This window comes from Stenella coeruleoalba, assembly GCF_951394435.1.
Source record: "Stenella coeruleoalba genome assembly, chromosome: 2".
Taxonomy (NCBI): Eukaryota; Metazoa; Chordata; class Mammalia; order Artiodactyla; family Delphinidae; genus Stenella; species Stenella coeruleoalba.
Genome location: NC_137147.1, coordinates 12,277,391 through 12,287,548, shown reverse-complemented (window position 1 = coordinate 12,287,548; position 10,158 = coordinate 12,277,391). Strand labels below are relative to the sequence as shown.

At 34.2% G+C, this 10,158-nt stretch overlaps 1 protein-coding gene and 1 long non-coding RNA gene across 5 annotated transcripts in view; one reads left to right on the top strand and one right to left on the bottom strand.

Annotated features, from left to right (window-relative positions):
* Nucleotides 1-10,158, bottom strand: part of PPP4R3A (protein phosphatase 4 regulatory subunit 3A) — a 44,477-nt gene that overhangs the window by 4,406 nt on the left and 29,913 nt on the right. For all 3 annotated transcript variants that reach the window (XM_079912141.1, XM_079912142.1, XM_079912143.1), the window contains exons 8-14: nt 9,560-9,691; nt 9,356-9,458; nt 7,911-8,069; nt 2,590-2,759; nt 1,609-1,751; nt 742-932; nt 83-309 (exon numbers count right to left, since the gene is read on the bottom strand). In XM_079912141.1, coding sequence (XP_079768267.1) covers nt 83-309; nt 742-932; nt 1,609-1,751; nt 2,590-2,759; nt 7,911-8,069; nt 9,356-9,458; nt 9,560-9,691 — 1,125 coding nt within the window. The remainder of the gene's footprint in view (nt 1-82; nt 310-741; nt 933-1,608; nt 1,752-2,589; nt 2,760-7,910; nt 8,070-9,355; nt 9,459-9,559; nt 9,692-10,158) is intronic.
* The window catches only part of LOC307181584, a 56,132-nt gene that overhangs the window by 44,418 nt on the left and 1,556 nt on the right, over nt 1-10,158 (top strand). The window contains exons 3-4 of one of the 2 annotated variants that reach the window (XR_013826957.1): nt 4,262-4,331; nt 7,320-7,393. This is a non-coding gene — a long non-coding RNA (uncharacterized lncRNA). Of the gene's footprint in view, nt 1-4,261; nt 7,898-10,158 lie in introns of those variants that run through there. The other variant, XR_013826958.1, reaches the window with a different exon arrangement.

Genomic DNA, 10,158 nt, shown 5'->3' with positions numbered 1-10,158 from the left:
AGTAACCAAAGGGACTACTAGTCACAACAATTTTATTGTTGGGAAAGCTTAAATTAGGTAGGTCTGGGAGTCAAAAACATACCTTGGTAGTAATAGCTGCCGTCTGAGATGTATTTTTAGGGATGGATCCAGGAGAGCCTGGAGATCCTGGGGATCCAGGTGAGCCTGGAGAACCAGGCAGATTTGTTGCAGGTGACTGGCTGGAGAGGGTAGTCTTTGTTCCACTAGAGAGGGAAAGCTTGAAACTTGGGCTCTGCCGACCAGAAAGATTCGTTTTCAGAAGCACCTCCTTTTCCTCACTTTCTTTTACTAAAAATGAGAATACTGTCAATAATTGTCACCCATACTCATCTTTTCAAAAACCTCCAAGTGAGGTGGCACTAAAAACACAATTAACTAGCTTAGTCCTTTGCCAGAGAGCGACACTGAAATTCAGTTTATGAACAAAGCTTAGCAAAATACCAAGCATCCTTATCCACAGGACTTTACTACTGAGAAGGAAGGAGACCCTCAGTATTATAGTCAGTGTTCCTACCCTTCTGAAATATCTCACTCAAGACAAATTAGGAAAATTTAGTCTATACCTTCACAACAGAGCTATTAAATTCACACTCTATAAAGCAAGAGTCTTTTAATATCTGTTGTGACACAAAGTAGATACTAATCATTCTGTCAAGAAAAAAAGGATAAACCTAGAGTGAGAAAGCCTTCAATATTTCCTTGCCCATCTTTTCAACATACATTTCTTCCTCTCCATGAATTTACTTATTGGATCCATAATGTCATCATCACTCTTAGTTTTGTCAGATGGAGACACGACAGCTTCTCCATCTTCCATGTCATCTTCATCTGTGTTGAACCACATCTCCTCTTCATCTTCTAGTGTTCTGGCGTCTCTTCGATATCTATGATTCCTCAAAATGGAACGCATACTATGAGTAAAGAGAAGAAAGTAGAATTAATAGACTCATATAAAGACTTTTGTCTTCAAATATTATCCCAAATTACAGTCTTAATAGATAAATGGAATAATACAGATTTATACACACAGAGGTGGGGGGAAAAAAACAGATTTTACCTAGCATATAACAAAAAACTACACTCCACCATATCTAGTGTTAAGTAGTGGAATCAAAATTCCCATTATCAAAATTGTACTGTTACAGATCAGTTATTAAACTTGCTAACACTACGAATTAACAAGTCTTAATTTATGGATTTTAAAATATACCACAAGTATGTGAACTCAGGTATTTAGAAAAAAATGTACACAATTGCATTAAAATAATTTGTAACCTTAAAGCAAAGCAAATACAATAATATTCTGATTTTACTTTGGACACAAAAGTAGCCTTATTGCCATATCAGTGTTTTGCTTTTTTTCTTTTGCATTATCTAACTTGATATATGCCTGAGAAAAGTCTACAAATCATACTGATACCCACCTAACACCGTCAGGAAAACATTTACACTGACCATTAGAAAAAACTACAACCTCCATCTGCTTATTTCCCCCTCTGCTGCCAAGCTAAATAATAAACAAGCAAAAAAGAGCTACCATCATAAACTTGTCACTGAATGAATAGGTTCAAATATGTGGTAATCTACCTGTCAAGTTTGGGATTATCTTGCCTTTCTCTTTGTTGTTCAAATCTCAGTTTCAATCCTTTAAATGTTTGTACATAATCTACATCTTCCAATGCTTTCCAGTAATTTTCAATTACATGAGCAGTTAATGATTTTATATCTTCCTATAAAAAAGAATTATAATAAAAAATGATAGGAAAAATTAGCAAAATATGAGGCTTAATTGTAGTGAACTCATAAACCCGCCCAAAATGGTTTAATTTCTTAAAATTATTATCCAATCTTAGGGACAAAAAAATGCAAATGGGCATAACAAATACTGGCTACTTCAATAGCCCCTGACTTTTGGTGTACCTCAGAATTATCCATGGCTCTTTCCAAAGTAAATGCTCAGGTCCTACCCTAGATGATTCTCATTCAGTAAGTCTGGGACAGAAAAGTGCTAGAGATGGATGGCAGTGATGACTGCACAACAATGTGAATACACTTAACGCCAGTGAACTGTACACTTTAAAAAATGGTTAAAAGGGCAAATTTTGTTATGTTTATTTTACCGAAATTTTAAAAAAGCATGCCACAGATAATTCTGAGACACACCAATGTTTGAGAACTACCAGCCTACTGTATCATTAAAGAATGAAATTTACTCTTTAGAGACATATGGAGGAATGTCAAGGAAAATTCAAAAAACCTCCAAGTTAAAAACAAAAAACACATCTGAATACTTATGCCAACTATAATTTTACTTTCTTAAAATGACTACCGTGACAGTGTTAAATCAATTTTCAAACTATCCTGTGACAGTTTGAAACTAGCTGCTGAGAGAGATTATTTTGGTTTTTGTTAGTTCAAATTGAATCTATCATAAGCTTTTGGTAACACTGGTTTTCTTTCAAAAATTCTCTCCAAATATAATAATCTCAAATAAACCAAAATACCAACAATGCATATTTGATTTGCTCAAACAAAACCAAAATTCTAACTAAAAAGTATAGAACCTACCACTCTAATAAATTCAAACATTTCTATTATGGCAGAGTTCATCAGATTGTAGCGGGATCCATTGTTGAGAAATGCTTTGACTACTGGTTCAAACAAAAAACTTTTCATTATATAGCGGTTGTAAAACTCATCTTTTAATCCAATAATCTTTCTCTTAAAACGAAGAGCACCTGAAACACAGAGGCATTGTTGTTCAAATTACATACCATATCTTCATATTTTAGAATTACAAAAAAACCTGTTAAATAAACATAGTTCTTCATGCAGTAATAAGTTACTGCTTCCAGAAGTATGAACCTAAAGATAAGGATTACAAAAAGGTTATCAGAAAAATGTATTCTAAAAGCAGTGTATGTCACCATAGAACACAAGTCTTAGAGAGCCAGAAGAATTCTGGAAATAAGTTACTGGTTACCAAAATGTACTTTACATCTGAAATTAGAGCTAAGCTAGGGCTAATAAATGAATTAACCTATCATACTACTTAAGATGAGAAAATTCCAAATATATCCTTTTGTATATACCTTCAAAACAACAGAAAAAACATTGTTTTATTAGGGCAATCCACTCTATAATTTGATCTTCCTTATTTTTGGACACTCTTATCAGGGTTAATGGTGTTTACATTGATTTGTTTTTGGATGTGTTTGTAGAAATGCCGTAAACCCACAGAAATCTGCATGACCCAAAATTTGCCTTCCCAGAGTTTAGGAATCAGTTTAGAGGATGTTTTTAAAATGTGGTCCTCTATGCTTACTGCAGCGAGTATGCTTTTTATTTTTTTCCCCTAGTTTTCCTTTTTACAATTAATTAGGCTTTAACTTACAGATTAAAAGGTATATTTACATCTTGAGGTATGGGGAGTTACTTAAGTCACCATTCGTCAAGATCCAAATATACTCAGACAGCTAGACTTCAACAAAGCCCTCTTTACCTAAATGGAATTATCAGTAAGTTAATGCCCCAGTTATTGTAAACAGTTCAAAAAAGCATACTCACTTCATGCAGTCACATCGTCTTCGGTTGGCAAGATTAAATATTGTGTTTGTATTTTGGTTTCTTTGGAGATCATGGAAGTGGCTCGTTAAATTGCCAATTTGTTATTAATCAAGTCCTTCATGAGCAGGTAGCCAGGCAACCATGCTGACACGGTTTCTGGGTAGGAAGGCAGAGGAGTAAAGCAGCTCAATTTTTCTTTAGTTGGCAGAAAAGAGGTCCACAAGTGAATGCCCAATTAGGTACAGTTGATTATAAACTGCCTTAACAATCCAACTTATTTAACAGTGTCTCTTACTAAAGAGACACTGTGGGCAGGGAGTTCAAAATAGTTTATAGAAGAGTAATTGCATTTTATTTTTTAAACTACTGAGTATTTTCAAATACATAAGCATGGTGAAATAAGACATTTTAAACAATAAGCATCATCTTTCTTTGTGATAAGTCAAAGCCTAATAAGGGTTTATTTTCCCAAAACAATGATTTGAGAGCTTGTTTTTTGTTGTTGTTGTTGTTTTGTTTGTTTTTTAATGTTACTTGACAAAGGAACTTAGGCAGTTCCACTTGTTAGAATAAAAATCAATACTTTAGAGCTCATGCTAATAGGCCAAATTTTAAGCTTTTAGTAATTAAGGCAAGTGCTGTTATTTTAAAAATTGTTACTCCAACTTTGCAGGCTTTGTGAAGACTTGTGTCCTACCATAACACACACTAATTGAACCCTGTGGTCTGCATGCAGTTCCTGGGTAAGTGAAAAGAAAACTCCCTTCCTAGAACTCGCTAAGACCAGAGTATGCAGCTGGCACCACTGCCATCTCCTCAAGAGCAGTTTTGTTCAGAAACTGCCAAGGTAGACAGAAGGTAATTCTAATGGGCTTTTGTTTTGTTTTGCTCCTCATTTGCCCTCATTTATTTATATCAAGAATCGTGTCATTTCCACCCAAACCTCTCCCCAAAAAGAAACTTGCATGAAAAATGTCCAACCACTATTCTTGCTGTTGAATAAAGTTACTTTCAAAAATTTACCAGTGAGTTCTAATGAAGTCAAGTTGCTCGAAGGAGGTTAGAGAAAGCTTTTGCGATAGGTCAAGTTAGCACAAATGTAGGATTTTCAATGTAAAAGTGCACTCTGCTACCACTCACATCTCTAACCTTTATTAACATGCCAGGAATCTCTTACGCTTAGTTTCAATCATCTCTAAAACAAATAATAAATCTTTACCTTACACAACATGACATTTTATGTAAGTCTGAAACTTTTTGCTGCGTATGTAACTAATGATAGCTGAAAAAAAGCATCTACCACAAAATTCTTCTCTACTTCATTCTTCTTATAGATTTCCGTATTTTAAAAAACAGCCAGACAACATATAGGTAGGAACTAAAAAGCTACAATTTAAGATCCAAGAATCTGGTAAAGGCCAAGAATGATAAAACTGTGTGTGTGTCTGTGTGTTTATACACATACATATCTAACCTATAAAGACTAAATAGGATTGTTGTTCTCACTCACAGACTTGACTACGTCGTCTTTAAATATGATACAAGTATAATAATTAAGAACCAGCAGGTATAAAAAATTCAAAGTCCCCAAACTGTGTACATTTAACCAATCTTTTGTCTTTACAAGTGGACATCTAAATCTACTTATAAAATCTCCCTTAAAAAAAAAAACTATACTTAGTATTTTAATGTACTCTTTCCTAAGACTGAATAGATAGTAAATCTCTGCAAATTTATGCTTAGTTCTTTTAGAAATCCTTGATTAAAACTCCTACTGTATAGCCAGTCCTAAAGAGTGCATTCCTAATGACTGACATCTTTCAGAAGCCACTCATTCTCAATCCTGGGAAGAGAGCCACACTGAGTGAGAATCATTTGAGAAAGAGTGAGGTTTAATTAATGATAACCTAACTTAGTTTGAAAAATATTAAAATAATAAAACATAACTAAGATTTTTGCTAGCATGATAATTTCCTACAATATAAACTCATTAATTCGTCATGATTCTCTTCATAGTTCTCACTGAACTGTGAGAAATTTTCTTTGCAATACTGTAAGCAAAATGAGATGAAGGACTCTTAGAAAAGGCCTTTCCCTTTTCTGCCACTCTCCCACTAGACACATGTGTTCTACCTATACCAAACCTCTAACATACCACACTTTCACATTTGTTCATCTTAATTGTGTATTCAACCAAGAATTTCACACTCTCCCATGATCAAGACACAACTTACTTTACTTCTTTTTGCAAGGTTTTCCTGATCTGCCTCATTCAGGGAGAATAAATCATTTCCACTATACATCCAAACACACCTCGATATAGTGCTTTTGATGTTGTTTTGGTATTTACAGACTATCTCCTCCTAATGAACTCTGAGCCACTTGACAACTGACTTCAGGTCAATCATCTTTTTCCTAATACTAGGTATGCATCATACTTCATCAAATGTAAGATGCCACTGATTGCAAAAAACCTTCCTTTCTACTACTAAGAAAACAAAACAAAGAAAAAAAGCTACCAATCATAATGACATGCCATTAATTTTAAGACTCACCTTGATTTGAGATGATAAATGCATATCTTAGAATAAAACATGGTAGTAGGTGTTAAATTTATTTAAATAAAACTAATTTTTAAATTTATTCAGTTTTCCCGTTCTGTCCCATCTGCTCAAACTCCCTTTCCTACACTCAAACAAAACCTTCTATGTTGACATGAAAGAACAAATCAAAGAAGTGTTCATTATTAACTTCCTCTCAACTTGCTTTGGGACTCTCACTTTTGCTATGATAGGTTTATAAGGAAAATGAATATGAGTTTAAGAGCCCTTTATATGCAATATTCCTTTTGGCTGAAAAGCATCTGACCACATGTATTCTCAGTTCATACTGCAGTGTGTACACCAGACTGAAAAACTAATTCAACTATAACAAGTGTCACCCTAATAGGTTTCCTTCTAAGAAAAATTCATTAGACTTTCTATTTTGAATACCATTTTAAAGATAAAATGTTGACAGAATAAATCAATGTCAGAAATATCCTTATAAACAATGTTTTCATAATTTAAGGATATTTTAAAAGTCAATTAAGCAAAACATTTTTTTTGGCTGCGCTGCACAGCTTGTGGAATCTCAGTTCCCCAACCAGGTAATGAACTCAGGCCCTCGGCAATGAAAGTGCAGAGTCCTAACCACTCACTGAGGACGGCCAGGGAATTCCCAAGCAAAATGATTTAAAATGAAGTAAAAAAAGACAGCAAAAATGGATGTATATGTTCAGGCTTCTAATTACTGGATGATTATGATGCCTTTATGCAACAACAAAACCAAACCTACCCATAAAAACCAGAAGGCCAAAAAGCGTTAGTTACCAACAGACATCTCTTACTGAGCCTCTAGGGTACTCTTAAAACTGGTGTGCCAACTTACCAAAGAAGGCTGACTGCTACATGATCAAGAATATTCTGGGTTAACCTATTTCTAATTCAGAAACATGTTTTACTTCTGTAAACTAGGGTCTTCAGAATACAGTGAAAGTCAACTTTTGAAAAACATGTATAACTAAGAACAGCCTTGTTAAAAGACTATCTGTTGCTCTACGAGAGGTGACAAACCTTTCCCATAAAGGTCTACAGAATACATATTCTAGGCTTTGTGGGCCACATATGGTCTCTGTAGCTTTTTTTTTGAACAATGCTTTAAAAACACAGAAACTATTTTTCACTTTCCAGGTTGTGCAAAAACAGACCATGGACTGGATTTGGCCACAGCTGTGGTCTGTCACCCCTTCTCTGAAGTATCTGAGGTAACACAATGTCATATGTCAAATATGTCTCAGTAAAGCTGGGGGAAAAATATTTGTGGAATTAATGAACAGACCATCTGCAGGCATTTGTGCTAGGCATTCTGTAATTTAGAAAAAATGTATTTTGGAAACTCGGTGCTATTAGCTATGTTTTCCAAATTACAAATGTATTCTTCATGACTCAGTGTGAGACTCTGGTCTCACAAGAATGTCCAATTTGTGATTGTCATGCTATATAAAGTCAAAAATAAATACGGCAAATAAAATGATTTAAGGTGCCATTTTAATAATACTTTAATACATTTTGTAGGTACACTCTAACCCCTTTACTGTATATTGAGAAAGAAGAGTCAGGAAAATCACCTGATCAAAATATGGCAAAAGTACATTATCAGTGTAGTTTAGTATTAGAACCTCGGTCTCCTGCAATCAGTGATCTTTTCTTCTCAGGCAATAACACCGAAATAACAATAATAATATACAGACAATAAGTAATTCTACCAGAAGCAACACTTACATAATGCCAAGAAAGCATGCTTCGAGGCCATAAGAACTAACACTCTCCGGAGAATGTCCTTATTAATAATGTAGTTCTTTATGTGGTAGGTATGGTGCTCCACACAAAATGTTAACAATTCCAATACAAGTGCCAACAACTGGGCAGTCTGAAAATCATCTAAACAAAACAAAACACAATTATATTTAATGGCTTATATTCTTTTCCTCCCCAAATTAAGAATCCGAATTCTAATCAAGTAAAATCCCTTCTATTAACCCAAATATGTTAAAGTTAAGGAAAAGGGAACTAACATTTATTGAATGCCTACCATGTGCCAAGAACTGTGCTTTCCATTTTTTCACATTTAATTTAAATAACTCTGTGAAGAATTAGTGTCACAAGACCCAGGTGTGAAATATTAGTAAGGCAAACTGGGATACAAATCTATTAGATCTGTTTCATTCTAGAGGGCAAGAATGCTCTACCATGTCTTATGTCCCTCAACGGATATACAGATATCACAGGAGGTCCTCCTACCACACATCATCTGGCTTTGATGGAACTACTCTCTCTGCTCCTTTGATTCATGTACTTTGTGCCTCCTTTTACTACACATAATGAGTCCACGCTGAATTATAATTACTGGCTTATCTTCCTCACCAGGCAGTAAGCCTCCAAAACTATTTTACTCACTTTTTATTTCTCCCATTTAACCCCTAAAGATTATATATATAGCACAGTGCCTTCCACACAATGGGTTCTCAATAAATGTTTGATGAATTGAACATGTGGGTTTGGAAAGAAGCCTCAAGCTTTACCTACTATGAATAAAGTAGACAAGAAAAATTAGTATCACATTTCCAAGACTTGATTCTAGAGTCATTAAAAAAGGTAAATTTAACATTTTATTCTAAGCGGTGTCATAAGTTAAATATACTATATTGATAATTCATATGACAAAATAACTTACTTATTCTCAAAGCTTCAATAAGGAATTTCCCAATGAAGACCCTAAAACTATTTTCTAAATCAAACACACACACACAAAGCTAAAGGAATAAAATGCAGAAATAATCCTACTTTGGAATAATCCTCAATGCAAAGAAAAACTGCTTAATACTAAGCACAAGCTCTGCTCTGTATCTACACACCTGGAGTACAAATAACTTAAAATGAATCTTCTAATAGCTTCTTCCTTCTATTTGTTTCATACATGTAAATGCAAACTAAATACAAATATTGCTTTAGCAAAAAATATTGTTTTAAAATTCTGAAAGCAAAAAATTATCTCTAGTATATTCTTTCACAGTTCTACTACCTCTGATTATAGCACTTTTAAAAGAAATTTTACCTTGAAATTACCTCTTTTGAAAATATATTAGTAAACCTCTAGGTTAACACCAACTTTTTGAGTTTCAGAATTCAAGAACCAAGAACTTAACTACCAACCTGTATTACCTTACCTTTGCTAGGTTTGTCTTCTGTTGTATTTGCCAGTAAGGGAGCAGTAAGGACATGCATACAGTGCTTGTAGAAGAAACCCAGAAATTCAGTCTTTTCTGTTTTCTAAGGAATCGAAAACACTTCCATGAACTTTAACTGCATTGGTTCCTACCAGCAATAAAAATTATACTAGTATGAAAAAGAGAAAAATGCCCGTAGCTTACATTGGCAGTAGCTAACATGTTTTCTGGGTCAACTAATGTTCGAAGGAGGCCCATAAGCTGGACTGCTCCTCCAAGTTCAGGGTCTGTATCACAAATCATATGTTCTATAATGAGGTTGATGAGCAAAATATCCTGGTGAGAAAAATACACATAGTAAGGATCACTTATTATAGGAGGGAATGGAAAAAGCATATACTATGAGACATGCTACAGCATTATACCTAGCTATGGCTATCTTCACTGCAAACAAAATGAAATGCTTGACTGACTTCTTTAATGGATACAGAGCAGTTTTCCGAAAGTATGGTATTGGCACATTACACAAATAGTACCAAAAAGAATTTATCTTTAATCAAGGGGATTTATCTTTAAATCCCGATGAAAATAAAAACAAAGTTTCAGTTTGGTGCTAACAGATCTTTTACACCTCTGGATAACAAAATCTCCCTTCTGAAGAAAGCTAACGGGCTTTAACAGTAAGAATGTTTAGCTAAAATTTATAACATTGTTCTTTCACTCCATTTTTATAGATTCCTTCTATTTATGGCAGATGATAATTGTACCTATTCTCCATTTATGGAAATGATATAAAGTTTCCA